General features: G+C 39.8%; 1 protein-coding gene across 3 annotated transcripts in view; it reads right to left on the reverse strand.

The window, feature by feature from the left end:
- NAV2 (neuron navigator 2) overlaps positions 1 to 25,078 on the reverse strand; it is a 233,309-nt gene that overhangs the window by 163,542 nt on the left and 44,689 nt on the right. For all 3 annotated transcript variants that reach the window (XM_075163316.1, XM_075163318.1, XM_075163317.1), the window contains exon 2: positions 2,453 to 2,570. In XM_075163316.1, coding sequence (XP_075019417.1) covers positions 2,453 to 2,570 — 118 coding nt within the window. The remainder of the gene's footprint in view (positions 1 to 2,452; positions 2,571 to 25,078) is intronic.

Consider the following 25,078-nt stretch of genomic DNA (forward strand, 5'->3'; position numbering starts at 1 on the left):
TTGATATGTTACCAATTTCAGAGCACGCACAGACCCAGTATATCTGCATTCATTAATTTAGATATAGCTACTATGTTTATATGGCATTACTAAGGCACATATTACTTACGTATTCTTTTATAGGCTCATAAATTTTGAACTGAAATAAACCAGAATGCTATGAGTGCATTTTAATTGTCTTGCAAATAGAAAAAAACTGTCATCATGTAATGCTTCTATATTATCATTAGCAGTTTTGAAGTCTGAAGATTATATCCTCCAAACATCCTGATGTTTGGTTTCATGTCTTTTTAGATTTGCTCCTCATTTGGATGCTAAGATGAAAGAACTACCTAGTTCTTACTAATTTTAAATTTTTCTTTCCCTAAATATACAGCTATGCCACTTAAGAAAGGTAAGCTGAAAGGATTGCGATCACTGTCTCTGTATAATCATTAACTGTTATGGAGTCTGCATTAAAAAAAACCAAAACAAAACCAAAACCACACATTTATTCTTTTTCCAGTTTTGGATATTAAGTAGTATTTCAAGATTCAACATCTGTGATGTAAATCTCAGATGGTGAACAGAAGACAAACTGTATCCCTAATAATTAAACCTGAATCAATTTTGATGACTTTGGATAATCTCCAGATACTCCAGGCACATAAGAAAAAGGAGACGGGATCTTCATGGCTGCTTTTACACATAGCATAAAAAAGAAAAACCTCTCCTGCACTGCACATAGAAACTCTCTTAGTATGCAGTCTTGTTTGTTAGAAAAAAGCTTGTATTCTCCCCGGCTACCGTTAAAGCTGCTTCTAGGTGTGAAAGTTATCACCATCTTTGCGACGAGATGCAGTGTGCCAGAGGCCATACACAGCCGATACAAATGACTTTTTCTTCACTATTCATTTGGAGGATTAAACTGAGAATGTTTAAGTATGAACTTCCTTTCACATGGGAAACGCGCTCTGAAGATGAAATCCTTCACCTTGTACTTTAACTTTTGAAAGCTTGCAGACTTCATCTTAAATGTTAGCCACAAGGCAGCTCTAAGAATGGCTCAAAAAAATGCAAAGGTGAATCAAAGCAAAATACAGTAAGCAATATTATTTCTGTGTATTTTAGAGGGAGTAATTTAATTTCATAAGAGTTTTCAGAAGTCAATTCTCAAGCAACTACATTTAAATATTTGGTACAACCAGGTTCATATTTTGATGGTCGTATTCTTAAACGCGTGTTCTCACACAGAAGTTTTCTACAAGAGCGTTAACGCAGGGCAGCCAGGTTCGTGTGGAAGGAATCCACATCTAACTGTTCTGCGTTTCCAGATTTTTCTCCCTTTAAACACACATAAGGAAATAGATACAGGATGAAGTGTTGTTCATAGTGAATACCTGTCAATACACAATCGATTCATGGCCTGTTTTTATACATAGCTGCACGGTGGGTCTGTAGAATGCTGCTGAGATACTACGTTGCTCTACAACAGAGAGACAAGATCTTTTTTGATGTATGCCAGTGCAGCTCCAGTGGAGTCTTCGGAATGATGCCTTGCAATTTAATCCGAGAACAGGGCTTGCAGATTTGCACCTTAAGTCAAGGAACTAGCTCGTTTACAGCATCTAAACGCGTATAAATACGCATGCGCCGATGTCTTGTTACTTCACCTGTCGTCTTAATTTGCATCTCAAATCCGTCAGTTTGCTTCTAACAATAGTTGTCCTAATTCCCATTAGCAGGCTTTCCGATTCCATCCATCTCCATCGGCCCATGCGTGTGTTTTGTGGCATCCCAAGTACCAGATGGATGAGCCTCCGAAGGAACTAATGAAGGATCCAGGCCCGAGGGAAGAGGGAGAGTTTGTAGCTTTACGTGGGGCCAATGGAGAAAATTGTTTAGAACCTTCATTATCTATGAATATTAGTGCAAACTGAGGGAACTAAAGGCTTTGTAGAACTAAGCCTGTATTTGAGATTTGTCCTAATGATAAATGATTTTCCTCATTTGAAAACTCATTATGAAAGAGTTCTTTTTTCTGCCACATAAGAATGATACCCCTTCTCCTTTCCTAGCTGCATATATGGATTTTCCAAATCCAACTGAAAGCAGGAGGTTCAACACACTGTGAATTATGTTCAAACCAATCCCCAAAAGGTACCAGAAACAGAGATAGTGAAGGCTAACAGCATCCTAGCAGAAAAAAATCCCTCATCAGTTGCTTTAACATTCAGCTGTGTGGAGTGATATTGCTGTGTCAGGAGATCTTATCAGCAACATCAAATATTTTTCCACTATACTTTAAGACAAGGCTTTATCGAATTAATTAGCAAAGTCTCTAAAGGAAAAATTATCTACATAATTCCATGCAGTTTGATGGATTCCCTCCCCCTGTGTTTATGCAGAAGATAAAGACACTGAATTTCGGGGCGAGTTGGTAGATACCTGGTACAAAGAGAAAGTCACTCACCTACAACCTGGATTATTTCAGCTAATAAGACCCCATCAGTCACATCTTGCTGTAGATCCTTTATCAATCTCTTGTGACCAGATTTTGCGAGATAGTGATTAGCCCAATCCGTATAAATCTGTTAAGAGACAGATAAACAAAAAGAAATTGTTAGTTACAACATCAACCTTAAAAATGAGAGTTCTTTGTTTCTCTCAGTATCCGAGAGGCTGATTTAAGATCACTGCGTTTTGCTCTTTGAAACAAGTCAACAACATTAAAATTCAAGGCATTGTGCAGATCAAGTATTCAGCTTACTATAGTATGGCTTTTCCTATTCAGAAATCTGACATCAAAGCTCGCAGAAGATGATAGTAAACTCCTGAACATGTTACAGCTTGAATGGATCATCAGGCGGTCGATTAAATGTTCTACGGCAGTAACAAGTGCGTAGAAGAGATTTCAATTTCCACCCCAGTATTTTTCTGCATTTTCCCTTTGACATTTCTTCTCTATATCTGTTATTGAGAAATTTTAAAGATTCTTTTCCAAGAACCAATTCTGGTAGACATTAGCCATGTAGCAAGTTCATTTTGAGGAAAGTCCTTTGTTATACTACCCAACAAGTCTTTAAAGGTTTTAAAAATCTACCAATTCTAATGAATTCCATCTCACAGATTAAAGAGGCCTATTAAATTGATTTTAATATCTCATGCAAACTTCTAACTGTTGGGATTTATTTTAATTATTTTAAAATGTATTATCTGAAAACTAAGCAAACAAAGCAATCAAAATCTCTCTTTAGTTTGAATTAAGCACGGCTCACCACATGCTAGCACAACTTATCCAAGATCACCAGAAAACTTATAAAATCTTTTCATGCTAGGTTATCAAAAAGAAGGAAAAACACTTGATTAGGAATTTCTGCTTATGAATTAAATAACGTTTCTTGTTCTTCTTATAGGACAAAATTTAAGGGAAGACTTTTTTATATGATCTATTTCTATTCCAAAGAAATAAAGTAAAAACAATTAAATATCAGGATTTTACCTTTTAAATACCCAGACAAATATTAAGGTTCACCCCTACTCTCAAGAGCGTCTAGTATATTAGAAATACATTCATCCCAATGCAGTCTATCAGTAAGCAGGAGTAGATTCAATGTGCTTTCTAGAGCACGACCCACGCCAATCCTCCGCAGTCCCTATAAAGCACCATGTACTGGGGGTTTTTATTGTTTTTTAAATTAAAGCACTACGCTGGTGACGAACGCCTCACACAAGTGGGTGAATCACCGACCTGGAGGGAAATGTCTGCACAACAGTATTCAGTCCCCAGCAGCCCAGGGAAAGCTCTCCCTGTGCATTGCCCAGGAACTACTGTTTTTCTTCACACCTACTGGTAGTTAGAACGGAAAGATGACAGGGAGAGGGGTCCTAGCCCTCAGGGCTGTGATCACTGGGCTATGAAGTTTCCTATCCCCAGCCTTAAGGAAGCAGATGTAAATGATGGCCACTAAAATCAGATTCTGTCTGCTGGCCAAACACTGTTGACATAAAACATCGGTTTAAAGCCATTCCCCCTCCACCCTCCCGCTCCTGAGCTATGCAACCCCCCATATCATTGTATATCAATGCAGATCCTTTAAATTACTGACTAATATCACCAAGCATAGCCATGGCTACTAATTTCAGAAGCATCTTCAGCATCGCATTGAAAATGCAAGGCTTACGTCCTTCTCTTTCATGGGAGTCAAGAGCCAACTCCCAAGTCTAAGAGTCAAGTATTTGCCACAGGGGACGGAAGAACCTGGAAATAATATAAGGATTGTAATTTCATGCTCCTCTTGCACTTGCTGATTCAACGTTAATATGATAAAATGAAGAACAGATATTTTGTCTAGAGTTATTTTGGTTATAAAGCCTTCACTCTGTAAAACACTACTAGTAGCAGCAATGAACAAATCACTCAAAATCTGAAACACATGTCCCTATTTTCCATCACTTATCCTCTACTTCCATCTTCAGAGCAGCGGGATGTGCATTTCCTATGCCAACAGCGTCATGGACTTGAACAGAAAAACACGCTGGAACACCTCCGTGAAAAAAACAGAGCTGAAAAACATCTCAATGAAAAACATCTCAATGAAATAAACGCTGAGTACACAAGAGTGATTTCCCTAGCTGACCTAAAAAAGAAAAAGGAAAAAAAAACTCCACACTTTGCACAAACCAGACATTGTGTTCCTTAGCTCCTTTTACAAGAAAACATTTTCCATAACAGGAAGATATTTTTAAAGATCCAGTGACTTCAAGGAACTAGGATTGACTTCACCTATTTTTCTGCCACACGGTTCTAGCTTGCTTATCTACAAGGAAAGACATATCAGGAAACAGGTTGAAAACTACTTCACAAGCACGAGGGTCCACACGCACCCCTACGCTGTTACTGCGATTTAGCTGACAAGCAGCTTATCAAACACAACAACTAAGTTTCTTTTAATGGGAGGGCTGCGACGAATGTCCTAGTTTATCACAGAACAACTTTCAGCAAATACAAGATTATACTTTGATGCATCAGTTCCAGCCTGGCTCATTTCCACGATGCAGATCATCGTGCAATCAAACAAATGCTTGGGTCGGCCCTAGAGTTAAGACAACGCTGAACAGAGGAGAGGCAGAGCAGACCCCTTCTGGCAGAGCCTGAAATGACAGCATCAGCAAGACCTTGAGAGCTGGTTAGGATTGATTTTTAAGTCAAACAACAGTGTGAGAATGCATGGCTGGCATTGCAGAACGGCTATTTCGTAGCTGTTTCCTACTGCGCTAATTCCTGCTGCATCCAGGAACACTAGACCTTATATTCATACCCTATAAATAAACAGAACTGCATCAAAGAAATTCCCATAACAAATCCTCCTGGTAAAGGAGACAACTTGAAACACCCCCAAATACCCGCTGTCTGATTCACTGTCTCCAATAACAGATAAAGAAACTCCCTCTGTTGGCAAATTATTCTTGTAACTCCTACTTTGTATGCTGAAGTCAATGTCTGTGTCTGGTATCCGAACTGCAAGCAGAGCTTTTACGCTCATTAAAAAAATATTCCATTAAATGCATCAATAATGCATACCAGTATGGAGAAAATACCTGTTTCTGGGGTATTTAAGGGTGTGGAATATTATTTCATTCAAACACTTGATTCGGAAAGCCTTTTGCAGGAAAATGCAGATAGACTTATAATAAATCTGTGCTTCTCTTTTAAAAACTTTATTATACCTCATTATTTTGCAATACGCATAACGTACAATATTTTATTTTTTTTTTTAAACTGACTGGGCTACATATTTACAAGCTCTGAAGCATTCTTATGGCTGCGGTATTATCCAAGCATATCACAGTAGCTCTTTATGGTCACTGCTCATTTTTATGGCATATATTAAGTTAATTATGGAAACTTTCCAGGAGCTTTTCAAAACCTGTTTGTTGCAAGTCTTTGTAATGTACTACACAAATATGATTCCTAATGTTGCTTTTCCTTTTCCATACAAACAAGTGAAAAAATATAAGTGTACAATGGTTGCTATTTCTAGACACATGAAAAATGTTTCAAAGCACATAGTGTTTTCAAATGTTCAAAAACAGACAAATAATTGGGAAAACAATAATAAAAGAACCAGGAAAACACTGCTGAGAAACTTTCCATTCATAAATGCCTATCTCTGCACATGAATTTTGAGTGTTCCTCAGGTATTTTCAGCAAGCAGGTTACAAAGTCACATGTTTGAATATTCACATGAAAATAAGCTGAACCTAATTAAAAAGTACAAAATCTTGCGATATGAAATATCTGACCCACTACAACCAAGCAGATACTGACTTATTACATATACCAGCATGGGCTTTTAAAACTTCTCAGTGATTTCACACAGCATGAAAATCACTGGAGCCAGCTTCATTATTTTAGTTAACAAAAATCAAGCGAACAACGTGATTTGGGCATTATCACCATAAGCAGGTCTTTGTGCCTGAGACCAGTCAGTTTAATGTTTAACTCGGGTCTAAGTTCTGGCTTTTGTTAAAGGCGGACTCAGCTGTTTGGTAGCTTTTTTTCTCTGTAGTCTATGATCTTAGGAATCCAATTATCTGGGAACAAATTAAAAACAAATGTGAAAGATTTTTTCCTTCTCTCTCCTCCCCCCCCGCCCCCCCCCCGCAATCCATCAGTTTTGAATTAAGAGTGTTACAGGTAAAGATGGCTTCCACCAGGTTTGAATGAAGGGCATTACAGGTAAATATTGATTTTGGAAATATTCAGTACACTATGAGTCATAGCTAAAACACTATTGCACAAAGTAGCAAGGTTTTGAGCAAAAAACCCCCAAATTCTAAAGCTTTCGAAAGTGGTCTGTAAAGCAAAAGGCCTGAAGATCAGTAAGTCTTTCCATCAGCAAAAACACTGCATTTTGAAATTCAGTGGGGTTCTGCCCCCTCCCCTTTCCTCAGCACTATACCTGCTTGTTTAAAGCATGTTTCAGGTGAGAGAGAGGTCTGGGGAACACACTGACCAGTAGAAAGCAAAAACCCTGATGCTTCTGTCCACTTAAGAGTAATTCATACAGTCTTTTTAACCTTGGAAAAATCAACCAAAAAGCCAAATAAACTAGAGCTTGCCTAGCTAGCCCTAACCGTGTGAAGTTGGCATCTCAAACCACAGTATTCCTTTTACAGATACCATTTTGGAGGCAATAGGCTGATACCCGGGTGCTCAGACATGCTGATGGGCAGGTTCTTCTTGATCTGCTGGCAGATAGGGCCAAACACAGCACCTGTAGGACGATATTCCGCTGTTCCCATAGTCAGTCAAAGCCAGGAAACAGAGCGTGAATAAAGTCAGGAGAGCAATGAATCCAGGAAGACCCTTTAGCGATCATAAAGGAGACCCAGTATATCTGTGGAGCTGCAATTAGATCAAGGTGCCAGGTACTACCATGTACTCCAGGATCTCCTTTAAATGGAATTCAGTTCCCAATGGGAAGGCAAGAACTACCCAATGTTTTTTCCCATTTTGCCCATTGGTATTCTGAAATACGCTCGCTATGAAAGGAAAGGGTTCATACAAAACTACTTGAAAAGAATTTCCCTCTCCTATGCAAGTAAGCAGAAAAAATGCCTGAACCTCTTCCTTGTTACTCATTTCCACCAAAAAAATCTAATTATAATAAATGTCCAAGTACATTTTCAAACCTTTCTTTCCCTCCCTCACCATGTCAGTTCCTCACTAATCAGACTCTGATTGTTTTCTTCCAATAATTATCGTGAATCAGGCTCTCGTGAATTTGGTACCAGCCGAACAGTATCTTTTTTACATCATGTAGCATAATTAGAGCAGAGCAAAGCTTTTCTCCTCATTGAATAGCAGGGTTACTCACACCAGTGAACTCCACCACTACACCCGTTACAACACAACGCCTGCGTTGCTGCTGACCAAACCACGCTGCCCACTGAAGTTCACAGGGGAAAAAACCAACCCCCGAAACCTAAAAACAGACACAACATATTGAGAGGATCCTAATAGGAACGCCTGCAGTTGTTACAACGCTCTGCGGGGAGGAAAGCCCATCAGGTACTCATTGCTGCCCAACGTAATGGGGTTTACACATGCAGAGTCAGGAAATCACAATTTTTGACTGGTAACATTAATCGCAGTCTCATGCTGACCCACACTACACAATGATCTTATGAATAGATATCACACTGCAGACCCAGAGGTAAACAGCTACAGCCAAAGGTTTAGCTGAAAAACTCATCCCTCAGAAGCATCTCTGATATTTTGCTGAGTTACCGGCAAAAGGACAACTAAGAAGCAAACGTAAAGAAAAAAAAACGCCACCAACAAAACACAAACAAGTTTAACAGCATTTGTCACAGACATTTTTTCAGAGATTTCTTACGATTTGTGGCCTTACTTGCACCGCCATGCACTTCCTAAATCCCATAAGAAGTCTGTATCTGTACATCTGCACTGTGACACAAATCCCACTAAAAGGACAGCAATGGCTCTTCTAGAACGCGTGAAGCTTTGTGCTGCTATCCAAAAGGCTGTTTGGGTTTTTTTCCCCAATGTAAGTTCTTGGAAGAGGAAAAAAAGATGCTGATAAAGCAGGGCACAGAATAGATACTGTGTGCCCACATGTTAAATAAATAACGTGCCCATGTTAAATAAAAGGTATTAGTGGGCTTTGAGGAAAGAGTTCTGCCTGCTCCTTGTCTTTAAGGATACAGCTAAAGGTATGTAAAGAGTATAATAGGAAGCATAAATACACTGTCCCTAGGGGTGCCCACGAGTCCCCAGTGATCCCCAGCTCAGAGGGAGAGGTGAACAGAGGGGGTAGGCGGTGAACGGTTAAGCCGGCGCAGACACGTCAGCCTTAGGTTACATCTGTCTCCTCTCCGCTCCCAGGTACTGGAAGCACCCTGGAAGTGAGGATGGGAGCCTGGGGACTCGTTTACTCCATCCTGCCAGCACTCCGGCACCAGTACTAGCAAAAAGGGAGGAAACCACCAGAAACTGAAGTCTTGAGGTGATGATGGGCCAGATTGCAGGTGGAGTCCTTCTGAGAGGCAGCTGAGACAGTAAAATGACCTTCCTGAAAGGAATCCATACATTTGCAGTCCCCTAAAAGTAGTTGTCACAATAATTAGCTACTAATTAGCATCTAATATGACGCCAGTAAAATACTATCAATTATCTCAAGTGCTGGAACTTTCCAGTTATCATGAACTATTGGGAATGCAGCTGTGACCAACTGAGGTTTTGGTTCCCACTCCTCTGGGGACACAGAGGTTAACTATGCTTTTTTTTATTATTTATTAAGTGCAACTAAACTAAATTATTTATTCTACTCACATGTGCAAGTGTTTGTTGGAACAGCTTTAAATTATTAGTCAGTTGGTGGGAGGTATTCTGCTGAACACTACATTTTACTGGACACTTACGTACATTAACTACCCTTTGGAAGTTAAATAGAGAAATGGGTAATTTAAACAACCACCACCGGGGCTATTTATTTCTCTCTCTTTAAAGCCTTATCCCCGGCCGCGGAGAGCTATTCTCATGCCTATGACTACTATTCCAAAGCAATGGGCTGACTCACAGCGCACACAGCCACGTGTGTAGATTTTAGCACGCCTGCAAGCCCTTCCAGTAATAGATGGTCCACGCTTCAGGGCAGGCACTGCTGCCTCCGAGTTTGGGTAAAGCAAATCTTTGGTGGATGCTACACAAGTAATAAGCTTTAAATTGCCTAGCCAGCACCTTCCTTACTCTTACCCTACTGAATAATTTACTACATTTAATATAAAAGAAGAGAAAAGAGATATTTTCTTTTTTTCCCCCCAAGCGCACAGTTTCTGAACCCCGTTACTGACAGGGCCTGCCTATACAGGGGGTAAATATTTCGTACCAAGGCAACATTTTCCTACGCACCAGCTAGAAGGTGAAGCACAGCCAGCAATTGTGCTGGTATCCGGCAAGCTCTGCTCTCAATGCTCCCATTATACACGTTTGCCATGTACAAATCCCCTTCAAGCGGGAACCGCACACTAAGCCAAGCAGGTGGCCACCCTCTTATTCCCCCTTGCAAAACATTTTAAGTCCTGAATGGAAATGAGATTACATTCACACCTGCATCAATTTCTTTGCATATCCAAAAGGGAAATAGAGTTTAGTTTGCTGAGCTGATCAGCAAAACCCATTCCAAATCATATTTGGCCACGGCGAATCAACTGATCTGATCTCACACCAACAAAATATAATTGACCTCAAAGAACAAGAGAAGCAAATGTACTATTTTTTTATAAGCGTTTTCTAAAAAGTTACCTAAAGCGCACACCAAATCATTTTCAAATATCACAGTTCTCATACATGAAATAAACCCATTTACATCTACTATCACACATGAACAGCAAGAGAAAAGGGCTTATCTGCAAAGGTGATACATTTCTACTCCGAAGAGAAACCACAGACAATCTTAAGAAGCTGCAAGCTGCAGAAGAAAGGGGGAAGAGAAAAAGGGAAGGGGGGAAAAAAAAAAAAGAGCACTTCTGAGGCCGACGTTAGTTACTGTTCAGCAGCACCGCTGCCGTTATCAAGAAGCCGAGAGCCGCTTACTGTTTTATAATGGTCACAGGAAAATTTACTTCTCCCGCGAGCAGGGACCTGAAAGGTCATACTACTTATTGGCATATTTAACATGAACGTATACTGCTCGAGTCCAGCTTGCTCTTCCTTCTCAAGGCATCTACAGTTAAATGATGATATATACGCTGGCCTGTGAAGCTTGGACAGTTAATTTTAGCTGAAGTCACGCAGGCACGGTGCTCAGATTTCTTACGCTGTCACATTTTACAACTCCCACTCCTCCGGCAGCTCTTCGCTTACACCCCCACTGCTCCCTTCTCTTACTACTGCCTCTAACACAGAGTTTTAATGTTTGACATCAATTTCAAACTGGATTAATGTATTTTTATACACATACATCTTAAATAATGAAGCCATTCGCAGCAAGTGTAAAATTTGGCAGGTCTTTTGTGTTAGACGCTGTAGGTATTAAGAGACAACTACTAAAAAAATTGTTGTGTTTTTTTGTTTGTTGGGCTTGTTTTGTTGTTTTGGTTTTTTACACACTACCCACTATAGAGAGAACCTCCTTCATCTAAATGCTCCCATTTATGCTCTGAGTGGAAATCCAAAATTTTGCATGCTGCCCCTATACTTGTAACAGGCCAAACAAAAATCCAGATACATCGTTTTTCAGAATTTGGAGCATTCACAATATTGATCAAAGGTCTGAAGGTTGTATCTACCACAAATGCAAGGTAAAAAGTGTAAGGCTGAATTAGACCTCACATGGACACCTGCACAACCTGCCTGTTTTCCTGAGCAAGGACTGGTACAGACAGCAAGGGCTGCCTGTCCTCTGGCAGGACCCCACCGCACGCAAGTCACCCCAAATCCCACGGTCTGACCATGTCGCTGGCGTTCCTTAAAAATACACAGAATCGGCCCACGTAAGCTGCTTTGCTTGAATTTTTTAGTATTAAAAAAACAACGTTGCCAATGTTGACAAGGTGAGAAGCGATGACTGCTTCACTCCCCTCTTGCCAAGTTGAAGGATAGATGTCTGACACGTTAACTGTTTATTTTTCAAAAGGCACACTTCTGCCAGGAAAAAAAAAAAAAAAAAAAAATCTATACGGGTCTTTTAACTGCTCCATGAAAAGTAAATAACTTGGTAGCCACGCTGTCTCCACATCAGCTCTCCCCTCCAGCAAAGCCCACTCACCGCCAGCCGAGGTGTGTGTGTGTTTTGGGGAGGTGGGGGACCAAGAGGGCTTTGATAGAGTTTGCAGAGAACATAATGGACCGTGACTATCCAAGACATGAAGTAGCTGCTTCACCTACACAGCGGTAGGTGCTGTGCCTCCGACGTGCCCGGGAACACTCGACTGCGCCACGAGCAACAGCTCTGCTAATGCAAAGGCAGGCACCGGATTGAGTGGGAGAAGGGGGAGGTTTGCACAGGTTCCCCCCCCAAATCCTGACCGTTGAGGAGGGAAGAGAGATCTCACTTCAGGCAACTACAGGCTTAAGTACAGCTTTCTGCTTTAAGCATCCAATGCTACAATCCTCAACGTGGTCAGTTCCCAAAACCCAACGTCATTTTGGCGTGCTTGGCCCGTGACAGCAAATAAGTCTGCTGAACTTTTCTAATTAAGACAGACTCTTCTCCATTTGGGAAAGGCCTATCAGCCTGTTCCAAACAGCTGCTGTAATTTCGTTGGTATTTTTCACCTGGGGTCACAAATCTGTATGGCTTCAGCATCATCTCCTCCGGGCAGACAGCCACAGCCAGGATCAAAACAGACAAACTGTCACTGCTGTATTGGACTCTGAGAAAGAAAGGGTAAGGAAAATACCCCAAGAGGTAGTAACAATCTGAAGAGGGCTGGAAGTGAAACCTGACTTGCCATGTAGCATCTTAAGCACAAACTCATTCCTCTATTTCTTTTTTTCTTGATTGCTTAGAGGATTAATTCACCAAAACAATATTCACAGTTGTGAAGCAACTCCAAATGAAAGTAAAATTGGTCTCAAAGGCACATGACTCTAAACCATTTCAACTCCTAGGGATGTGTGTAGATGAAAGCTATCTGATCCAAATAGTGAGGCCAGAAACATTACAAGGGCTTTTCTTAATTTTTAACAAAAGCAATTTGCTGTGGAGATTAGGGAATTATAGAAATTGGCCTTTGTCTCGCCCGAAAGATCAAATCCTAGCCCTCTTTTAGCCAAGAAGGACAAGACAGCATTCCCTTTTGGGTCTGCTTAGTGCTTGATTAAAAAATTGAGTCTTCAAAACCAGGGGCTGGGTAGGTTCAGTCCATACCAACACTCTGAAGTCACCAGCAAACCACCCTCTGCTCCCGTGACCAGGATGTCTAACGCCACTCAAAACCCAATGAATTCTCTGCACTGCCTTTCTCACTCTGTAAAATGTAATTTAGTTCAATGTCCAAGATTTTTCACAAGAGGCAATGCTTCTGAAGTTGCCAAAAGTTGGTGAAAGGTAGTGCTCTCCAACACTTGGAAGGACATAAAGCAAGATGTAACCAAGACACGGATGAAAAAACCAGCTCAACTGAGTTATGAAGGCCAACAACCTATTCATCGCTATAGCTGCCAAGCAAGGCGAATGCAAAATCTGAAGACAGAAGGAACAAAAGGAGGAGAAAACAAGACCCAGACTTGAGGACCCCATTTGCTTCAAGCAGGTCCTCAAGTCTCAATTACTTAGCACACATTTAACTCTTCTGAACAGGAAACGTGTACAGAAGTTGGTCGTTCGAGAATTACATATTAATTCCATTATTTCTAAAGATTATCGATGGTAAGAGTAAGAATGAGAAGGGACCAATTATCTTTCTAAAAAGTTTTTTGTATATTCTACCCATGCTTCTATTTCTAATGCTCTTCTAATGCTCCTCCTGTTCTTGGGCGCTGTCAGAAGTGGGACAGTTGGCTAGACAAACCTTAGGTGTGACCTACTTTTGAAAGACGTATTTTTATTTTAAGCTGCATTTTTAAGGTAGTGAAAAATACTTTCTGACAGCTGAGCATTAATTTGTGCGGCAGAGACTCGATCCCAAAGACGCACAAAAAGACTAAGAATCTCAGAAGGGTTCAGCAGCCCAATTAGAGCCAGATTATCACAAGAGCTCAACTTCCACATAGCCATCAGAATAAACAGACAATTTTTCAGATGCTTTTTAAAAACCTAAAAAAGCGCTAGGTTTCCAGCATTTTAAAACCTGATCTTCACTTTCTGACGAGGAAGAGGGAAAAAGGAATATATACGTGTATATATTTGCATTGACAGACAGATGGGGACACACAGCCCACACAGGTGCCTGGCCCTAAATGTTTGACTAATGAGATCTTGAGATAAAATTCTTGCATTTGAAAATACTAACAACCATTTATCCATAGGTGGCAGCATTTCTGGTTTTGTTATGTCATTTACTGTATTGCTAACACATCCTAGAAATCAGACTACAGCAAAAAGCTTTCTGCATACCCAGGGATCACCAGGGTTTTGCCGTATTTTACACAAAAGAATAAGGTGGTCTTAATAAATTGTTCCTGCTGAGTGGTTACCAAATCATCCAAGTTGTCCTTTTTTTCTTTTCCCCAAAACAAAAAAATAAAGTGCTGAATTAATTTCCACAAATAAAACAAACCTAATCTAATCATCTTGCAGTTGGCCATCTGTTTCACAGATACGAATCTAATTGAATCTTCTATTGACTGATAACTTTCTAAATTAAATTGCCTATGCTGACCCTGCTTTCAGCTTAGTTCCTCCTGCTTCCATTTAAAGGGTTTGGAGTGTTTTCTATATAATGATCTATATGCCAATTATATAGTTAGAAGACAATTGCTAAGGGTTAAAGCCGCACATTCAGCACCAGATCAAACTCGAAAGTGCAGAGAAGGGCAGTGTCCCCGTCTATGATGCGGACTAGGGGAATATAGGAAAAAGAAGTACTAAAGTACAGAGGTTACAGTGAAAACTCCTTAGTTCCCCTTTCTCCACTCTAGTCTGTGTCACGCAGAGACCTTTTCAGCCAAACGTATTTGTATATTTATGAAGAATTTAAGAAATACCCCTCCTAACAGGAAACAGCTAGCCTCTCTAAGTCATTAGAGTTTACAGCTATATAAAAGGATGAGTATTTTTATCCCTAAAGGCCATTTACAGACATGCTAGCCAAGACCCCAGTTACCAATTCACTGTCTTTGGGATGAAGAACGATCCTCTCCACAGTGTAAGAGGAAAATTCTGCTTCTTCACTCCCCGCTGACCTTGCGCGTTATTGGGGAAGGAGGGAGCGGGGAGGCTTACTTCCACCGAAGCCGGCCAGCCTGGGCGCTGGGAACCGACTCGGAGACTCAGCAGAGCATCGGCCTGATCCGCGACGGCAAATCCTATGCTCCTAATTAGAGAGGTTCACTAAAGTGACACCAGCCTACGCTTTCATTGATCTGGCGATTAAAATCAATGCTGTAGGGTTTTACTAAAATTTCTGGTACTGAACCTCTAACGTAGCCTTCTACAAAAAAAAAAAAAAATCCAGTAAAGTAAAATTTATAGCAGGCTAGTGATTAATAATTTAAAACAGTATTTTATGGTTGATCAAGAAATGAAAGTACAGGCACAATTCCCACAAGCATAGGAGGTTCAGGCATCTCCTCCTGAGAGCCTCCCTGCATAGCCAGCGGCCGCGTAAACGCCTTCTGCACCTTCCTGAAAAAATCATTCAAGCAAAGGAAATAATTTTTGCACTGCTCCTGAAGCTTTATTCAGAAATATATATAGAACAGTCCTTTATAGTACTGTCATGAGGCAGATCAATTGTAGATTTCATCTATTTTCAGCACAAAGGGTTTTAACATGAAGATATTTAAGGGGAATTGCTAAGTCTTGAACAGCATGACCTACCAGGCTAAGACTTGATTATTTTAGTTCCTTATGATCTCTGTTAATGCATACCTTTTTAAAATGTGGATGGTTGAAATATTTCTATTCTTATTAATACTCCTTTAACAATTATATGGCACCACATAGCTTGATCAAAAGACCTGCAAGCTCTGGAAAATTCAGGAAGCACAACGCAATGACAGCGGACTGTCCTGGCAGGGGCCTCCGTCACTCCAATTCCTATGTAATTTTATGCACACCTACATAATCCCTCTCTCGGTTTGAGATCCCGCATTTAGTTTCCCACATTAATCCTGCTTCTGCTTGAACACCTACACCTAGGAACGTGTTACTCCAGCAAACTTAGGTTCTTAAAATTAGCTGAGTAACAGGTTTAAATGAGAACAAAAATAATACAGAATTTACAGGGAATAAACCTCTGTAACTAATCCATTGTGGTCATTTTACTGGGGTCCATGGATTTTAAACACTTTTTTTTTTTCTTCCTAAACTTTGTAAACTCTTAGTTTTCCTTCAGACAAGAACACTCACTTTGATCCATGCTACACACAGGATGTAGGTGAAAGCACATCTATGTATGAAACTGAGTATGGTTTAACGTAACATCAGATAAGAATACTGGCGTAGCTGCAGATAAAATCAGAGCAATTTACTGGTAATCATTTGGGAGGACAGAGCCTAGAAACAAGGCTTATGGACATCAGCAAAATCAGTTATTCTTTTTTGCCTGGAGCAAGGGTTGGAGGAATGTAGAACAAAGAGCGCGCTGCTAGTTTTTTTTTTTTTTTTTAAAAAAAAAAAAAGAGAGAGAGAGAGAGAAGAGTGTATGCATACATATATCCTAAAAATCTTAATTCAGAAATTAACCACAGAGATACCAATACTAGGACCAAAAAAACAAACAAACAAACAAAAGCTACCAGGACTGTTGTCTATTTTCCTGCTCAAACATGACAAATATTTATAGCATTACTTTCTCCACTTCTTTGTCAACTACAGTCTGATCTGCGTACTCAAAGAGAAGAAAAAAAGAAAGAGTTGCAATAGCTGTTGTAGCACAATATTGAGATTTTAGGTTACAGGCCATTTTTTTCAAAAGGCACTGTTTAGAACTTGGAATTGCAGCAAATGAATTAAACCACAGGCAGATGGTTGAGTTGCAAATGAAATCTGAAGTTACTATTAAAACAACCTAAAAGAAAAAGGCAGCTCATTGTTTTTTGGGGTTTTTTTGCATTTGTTTTTGGTTTTTTTGTGTGGTTTGTTTTCAGGGGTTTTTTTGGTTGGTTTTTTTGTGGGTGTTTTGGGGTTTGGTGTTTTTGGTTTTTGTTTTTTGTTTTTTTTTTAAAAAAACAGTGGTGATTCTACTGCAGAACTCCCTAGTACTATCAATTTTGTAGTGTTGTTTTTAACACCTTTGGCAACACTTTTATTGCAAGTTCTGTTTGTGCAATCTCTTAATCACTAGGATGCTATGCATTACCCACTTTTAATCTCTACAAGTAACTTCCCAGATATTTCTTGCAGCTTTTCTCCTGAACCATCACTGTTGGATTCTTGAAGAGCAAGGCTGCTTGGCATTAGACTTTCACTCGTGATTGTATTTACCACTGTAACATGTACGGCAGCCTCAGCAAAATGACAAATATATTTCAAAGAATATAAGCTGGTGACACCCTGTGAGAATCAGAGGGATAGATTCAGGCAGCTGACAATTCGTGTGTGGTTCTGGGCCAGAGCCGTTGCAGTTCAGACATGGACATCATTTTAAGGACCTCATGGAGGTGAGTGACATTTATAGGCATGCATTAAAGGAGCGCATGCTTGTCCCTATCAGAGCAATTCTGACACAAAGACCAATAAAGAAAAAAAAAATCCCACTGAACTATATAAGAGCTGACAAAGGCAGCAGCTGCTCTGCTCCACAGGGCAAATTTATATTTAGAGTCGGAGTTGGGAAAAATGGATCCTTACAGAAATTAGTTTCAGTTCATCCTCTCTGGCCCCAACACTATCTAGGAGACCCAAAGATTCTAGCAGGAACTGTAAGTAAATCAGAGCACAATCTCATTTTTAAAATGTGAGAAGCATCTGAACTCAACCGCATTCTCACTGATGTCTTTTATATAATGCCCTGAAAAACAGATTGGCCAAACTTTTTTTTTTTTTTTTAAATTACATTATAAGGAATCTTTGAGCTTCAGACCACGAGGTCATCATGAAGTGACCATGGCCATGAAAAAAAAAAAAAAAATCGGCTTTCATTAAGGAAGTAACTCAAAACACACCAACATCTTATCAGCCTTAGCCATAATTCCATTTAAGATATAAAGCAGCAAATCAATATAGGTTTTATCTTAAGTGCTCTCAAAATTTCATGAAACCACCAACCTTTCAAGTTTAGTGCCATAACACCGGGAGCGCCTGAAGTACAACTTCATGCTCGCTAGATGTTCCAGTACTCTGGTGAAACCGTCAAATTCTACAGGTTAACTAGGAAAATTAGCCTCTGCCGTTCCAATTAGAAGGTACACTAAATAGCTCATTTGCAGTGATGACGACCATGCCAGACACTACCCCCAAAGGATTATTTTTCTGCACTTAAAACAATTTCTTCAAGTTCATAGACAAATTCAGACTAGGCACGCAGATGTAGTTCCGAAGAGCATGCAGCAGCAACTAACACCTCCCAACGTACGCTGTAAAGAATACTGATAAGCTGGTACAGCAGTGCCTACAAAAGAAACAGATCGCTTCGCTGTGGTGATACGGGCACTGTTCAGAAGTTCCTAGAGGGTTTGAAGAATGGATACGTGTTTTGGATATGGTATAAGTCCTCAAACTTCATTTGATTAGTGCGTAAGGCAAGAATTTACTACTACTACAACACAGTTGACCTAAGAAGTAATTATTAAATACGAACTATCTTCAGCAATAACTGTTAAGAATTGGGATTAGTTTAAAATCTAGCAATGTTGAGATTGTAGCCAGAAAATGAAAAAACCCAAGAGTGAATATGTGTATAAAACACGGCATGGAATAATGCTGATGCTTGGTACCCTAAATCAGACTTACCTCCATCAACTCACCAGTAAAGCCAAGCCACAGTCTGAAGGAGTTGTTAGCACTTGCCTGTTGTATAAGGGGCAAGGTCTGTGCACTTTTATATGCTGACATTCGTCCTGTGTTTTGCAAACCAATAATGCAGAAAGTAAGCTCTTATCAATCAATTTTGAACGAAACGTTTAGGTATGATATAATTGCATTTAGCACATCTGTTTCTGTATCTCTACATTATCAATTTTTCCTTTTTTTAGTAATAGTACATTAAAGTATTGTGACAATCTATATGAGTTAGTCTTTGTAGTGTTTTTAACACCCGTGTCTCTTTAGTATGATCCTTTACACTTTATAAACCAGGATGTGACAACACGGGTAAGGGATAAGGATGAGGGAGGGCTTTGCAAATGCTTCAGGGACACCTGCTTCATGCTGCTGACATTTTATTTTTCCAACTCTCTGCAGATGCTTGTCTCAAAAAGCAAATAAGCCAAAGATCAGATTAGCAGACTGATATTTCCACGGGCACAGCTAAGACTGACAGACCTCATAAAAGTACTTACTAGCCCTGGGACCAGCCTCCACCCCCACAGAAGGATTAAACACAATTAGCATCAGTTGTGTCTAACCAGTAAAGCAGATGTCTAACAAAATAATAAACCTGTAACTTTTATATGGGGTTAAAAATAACCCTCTCCTTTTCAATATTTAGCAAATGATCCATGGGCCCCCAAATGTGTTGCATATTGCTTTATGCTATCTCCAGACTCCCTTATTCTCTAATCAGTCAATTCATCAGCAATCGGTTGTCAGCAAAAAAAAAAACCACAACAAAAAAGCTTGTTGAGCAAATGTCAGAGAACATTAAATTAACCAGTCGAAGATCAGCAATGAACAGCTGACACCAAACTGAACCCAACACATGGCCCCATCTACATTATTGTTAAACACATGTAGCCAATCCCCCAATCGCTCTACCTTCAAAATTACATTAAAGGATCTTCATTTTATAAAACAAAAAAATTTACTTGAGAATGGATAGTAAGCCTAATATTAAGTACCATCATAAAAAATAAGCTATTGCTTTTAGGTGGTTTGGATTCAAGGTACTCTTTTACCTCTGAGTACAAACTAAATTTATTAAGCATTTTCTTTTTAGCTCAAAGTGACCCTGAATGTATTTCTGTATACTTCTATTTGCGTACAAAACGTATAATCTTACAGGAAGGCCGCCCAAGCACCCACTCAAGTCCGTATTAAATTTTCTGCCTGCTTCGTAGAGTCAGGCTGGTTCCCTCGATGAGGAAATAAGTTATGTGTACAGTGGTACAGTGTTACCCCCTCATTAATTCCAGTCTTCAAGGCTTCAAAATAGATTATTTGCATACACATCTAAGAAACGACAATTGAAGGTACCGTCTTAAACAGATCTTCTAATGTTGAAGTGGCCATCGTTCCTCACCCGAAGAGCTACAGCTCAAAATCACTAAATGGCTGAGAGCCACAACACACATCATGGACCTTGGGGAGCCCGAGGGAGGATGTGATCTCGGGTGCAAGATAACAACAACTCTCCTAAGGCCCCACGACTCGCGTGTGAAAATTAGCTGGGCTTAGCAGTACAGGCGGGTCCCAAAATGACCTAATGATGCCAGGCTTAAAAGCATCTTTAAGCTTGCTTCTCCCAAAACAAAGATTTCAGATTGTCCCATCGACACCCATGTCAAGATGTGCCTGCCCCAAGAGCACATGCATTCTTCAGCCTTGCCGCGGATCTCAGTGGAAACAGGATCGGGCCCAGCATCTGATGACTCCAGAGCAGAAAAATCAAGTCCCACGCAATATAAATGCATTAAAGAAAGCAAGAAGCCCAATGGCTTTCTCTCCTGCCATTCAGTGCTGTAGCTGTTAATCAGTTAATAACAGGTTACCTGGGGACAAAGAGATATAGTTGCATGTCGATGTGGGGGCAGGGTACCCAATTAATACATTCATTCTCTCTCAACAAAGGAAAAAGTCAACAACACAGGTTGTTGAAATGACAGGAAAAGAACCATATCTGCATGAGACTACGGTGCCCAGAATGGCAGGTGTATTTCCGCTTCTTATTCCTTGAAAATAAAGCCCCCTTCACTCCTCTATATGCCTGTCACCCCTGCCACCCCTTGTCTGTCTTATTTAGATAATACTTTTTAGACATGTATATACTACATGCCTCCAGGACAAGAGCTGCCAACTTTATGTTTCAGGAGCACCTCATACAACACGGTTGTGATCTCAGTAAATGAACCTAGGCAATCTCAAGATTTAAATAATGTTTTTCAAAAGGCCAAAAATTTGCCTCCTAAATCCACACTTAGTTATGAAAATAAAGTGTTTTTACGGAAGGCCGAAACAGACTAATTCCCCAGACATCTCATCGTGAGGAATCCTGATATCCTATATTGTGGATCCTCTCCTCATGGAAATTTTCCACTACGTCTTAAACCAAAAATCAAACAACAAATATTTCTACCTTCTAAATTCTAAAACATATATCACAGAGCTCAGGAGAACACGGTAGCACCTGCGTGGTTTTGGAAGCCTCTGCCAAAACCCAGCCAAAATTCAGGTAATTCTTTGAAAATGCAGATCTTTTCATATACCCTGTATTGAATCCAGTGGTAGTCTAATTCTGAGCCCAGATTATTTACGTGCATTTTGGTTGTTAAAAAAAAGACTTCTAAAGATTTTTTTAAAAAGGAAACAGCCCTTAAAAAGAGTTTGGCGAATCTCTGAATGGCTGCCATGTGAAGCACAGAGCAGAAAACCAACTTGCTTTATAACGCCCGTCTATTTCACAGGTGACTGTCGAACACATTACAATGTAGGCACGATGGTATAAGATGCTAGAACAACGATACGCACCCAGGTAGCTGAAATCAGAAACTCAAGGAGTGCTCTTGAAGTTCTCCAGTACTTCCTTTAAAAAGATACTGATAAAAAAAGATACACAACTACTTCTTAGTTCAGAAGCCTCTTCGAAGTATAATGTCCTTCCGCACCAAAATCATCTTCCCTCCTTCACTTTCACAGTGACTACCCTGAAGAAATATTTAAGGAAAGTTATGTAGGGTCATTTTCCTTGGACAACAAGATTAGGATCATTATAATAAAATCTAGGAACTGCCCAGATAATCTATAAGGAATTTATAGATTAGTTTGTCAAATAAAACTGTGTGCATTTCAAAATGAAAAAGCAGATCCATTATGACAATAAATAAGCTTCTCGAAAGGGAATGGTGAATATTGAAGTAAGACTTTTCAGACAAAAGGGCAGCACCGAATGACCCTAACCACGAACTATCTGCTAATAAAAAGCGCAAGTATTGGTTGGCAGAGAGACCGAATGTTCACTCACATGTAAATTTTTAATGAAAATTAAGGCGTATTAAAGGCCTTGCACATTACCCTGTAAGACTTTACCTGAAAAATCTCGTACAGTTCTTCTCACCTGTGTTCCCAGAGGAGGAATTCAGACTAGAAAAGGTACAGAAAAGGACTTGGGAAATTAAGAAACTGTCTTGCGAAAGACGACTCTAAGAATTTCATTTATTCAAGATGTTCTTTGCCTAGGAACACTGGGGAAGAGGAACAGAACAACTAGCACACATGCCGGCAAAAACCCCCCAAATGCATACGAATAGGCTATGTGCATGTCCAAGCAGATAAGGCTGGAGGAAAATTTTGGGGCAGCCTTCCACGAAGAGTAAGAGAATGCAAGCATGTTAGTTTTAAGATCTTTATATCCACAAACATGGTGATATCGTTACGTTAATCAGTACATTGTAACAGTAAAGTCTGACATTGATAAAAAAAAGAAATCCCTCCATCTCACATGCTATTAAATACCCACCATCTGCATCTATCCCTCTGTGCTCTACAATAAAGGAGAGTTAGCACAAAACCACATGCCATTGGGAGTAAAAGAAATAATAAGGTTTTTAGAACAGTGTATATAATTTTTAATCTTCCCTCGGTGTCCTGTGAGGGACAGAAGTAAATAAACTAAAATCAAATTGCACTCCCAAAAGGCATCCTGTACCAGAACAGGAATGTTTTTTTAAGGCTAGCCTACCTCAAATCTCTTTCCAGTCTCCATTTACTGCCATAATCACAGAACAGAATTAAATGAGGATCAAATCCCTACACCTGAATTCTAAATTAAGGCAGACAAATAAATTAATCTGGGATATTTCAGAAAGCCTAAAACAGGCGACATATAGCACCTACATACATTTTTAGATTTGCACTTCTGAAGTTCCTTATAAGAAGTGTATTTTTTTTAATGTTTGCACTGAAATGTGACACATACAGCTTGTAATAAAACAGTTATAATATGGTGTTTATTTACATTGAGATATAAAGAACTGAATACGCACATTAAAGCATTTACACGTTATCAAAATTGTTTTCTAGTTTCTTTGATATCTGTAATGACGTCAACTCCTTACTTAAAACAAAGAACTCTGCTTAATACAATTTTAGATATTTATCATCTATATAATACTTAAATATCTATATATTGTACAGAACAAATACACAATGTGGTGGGTTGACCCTGGCCAGCAGCTAAGCAGATGGGTTGCTATGCAGAAAGTTAACTCCATCCCAGCCAGTCCCAGTACACATACACACCTATTCCAGTTACTGAATCCAGAGCTCCTGGAGTTAAACAGGAACACAACCTGGAAAGTACCCTTTTGGTCACTGTATCTAGCAATTTAACTGACTATATGATAGAACTGCTGTCATAAATTGATCAAAGTCTCTCCTAAAAGGTAGGTTGAAGTTTACCCCTTGGAAAGAGCCTGTTTCAGTACCTGCCCACATCAATTAGAAACGCTCTGCTGTATTTTGATGTCTTTTCAGAGAATACTCATGTGCCCACATTATCCTTCTTTTCCTGGTTATGAGTGTCAAGCAACCAGATTTTTCTTTCTCTTGGTCAACCCAACAGCTCTTGTTTCCTTTGAACTGGTCTTTCATAAACGATACCGCAACTGTGTATAATATTCTGTACGAGGTTTCTCCTGCCTCCTGGTCGTTTCACTGCATTCATACCTCCTTATCTCTACTGAAAGTACCTTTCCTGATACCTCTTAGGAACAAATGTGCCTTTTTCACAGCCTTATGACGCTGCAGTTCACAGTTGCGTTGTCCTCTCTTGACTGATCCTCCTCAGGAAAAAGACGTGTGCGTCCTTTTAACACACTGCATGCTCACAGGCTTCTGTGTCAAAAGAACATTTCCTTAACTGTGATTAAATAGAAGGGTGGGAAATGTATGATCATATGCAATAGCGTCTTTCAGAAATATCCTAACCTATGAAACAAGAATTGTACTTTGCTATTTATTTTAATCTTTGTAGAGTGCCAGTGACCAAGCCTTCGATCTGGACATCTAACAACTGGCTGAGGTTCCAAACTTTTTAGCTTGGAAAAGCTCTGTAATAGGCTGTGATCCGATTCCAACACCACGTCTATTATCAGCTGCAAGATAACGCTATGATGATTCAAATAAACTGCTTATAAGTCACTAATATAGATGGCAAAAGCTTAGGGAACTGTGGTGATTGTTTCCCTTAATGAAAAGTATAGCTAAGTCAGCTAGCAAAAACAGGTCTATCAAACTGTAACTTTTCAAACCTCTTATCGTGCCAGTCAATTCTTCTGTTGCAGTTTTTAAGTTAAGCACTTGAAAATCTCTTCCAGAATGAAGTGTTTCTTCCAAATAAGTATGTTTTCTTTGTTGTATGCTACACATTAGTCCAGAAGGCACATTGAGATAAGAGCATTAAAGGGAAATGTTTAATAGAAGGGGAAGCCATGTGTAAGCCAGGACAGAAATTTTATACATAGTGATAAATCTTTTAATGGTTTCTTCACAGGGAAAATTCTGAATTAACTCACAATTTTACAAGAACAACTTTTTTTTTTTATAGGAACATTTTTTTTTTAAGTCCATTGGTTTACCCAGCTTATGGCCAATTAACTTCTGCAAAACTCAGGTACTGGTCTGGTTGGCACCATTCACCTCCTGGCACACATTCGGAGTGGTACTGAGCTACGTTGTATGAGCAGGAGACATCATTCCTTCTTACCTAGCCCCTATGGAATGGCATTTTCCACCAGCCACAAGGGCATGGGATGAAGACATGGCCCAACTCCTTCCCGCACCTCCTGACCTCAGCGGTGATCTCGGCAGGAGCAAGTCTCCCACTCCCAGCAGCTCAGGGTCTTTTCGCTGCAAGGGCAAGGATGGGAAAACCTCCCTCAGCCCTCATGCTTGAGCAAATGCATCGATATCTTCGCAATAAGGATGAGATTCTGGCTGGATGTACACCAGGGCACGTCCACACCAAGAGTCTGTTTGCTGCTATAAAAATGAGAATCTGGTCCTATTCATAAGTTACAGGTGTCTATATATAAAGCGCTTATGCAAAGACACGCACATTTCTTTTCTCTCATGTTCTTCAACATGTT

The sequence above is a fragment of the Calonectris borealis genome, chromosome 14 (assembly GCF_964195595.1).
Source record: "Calonectris borealis chromosome 14, bCalBor7.hap1.2, whole genome shotgun sequence".
In the NCBI taxonomy this organism is placed as follows: Eukaryota; Metazoa; Chordata; class Aves; order Procellariiformes; family Procellariidae; genus Calonectris; species Calonectris borealis.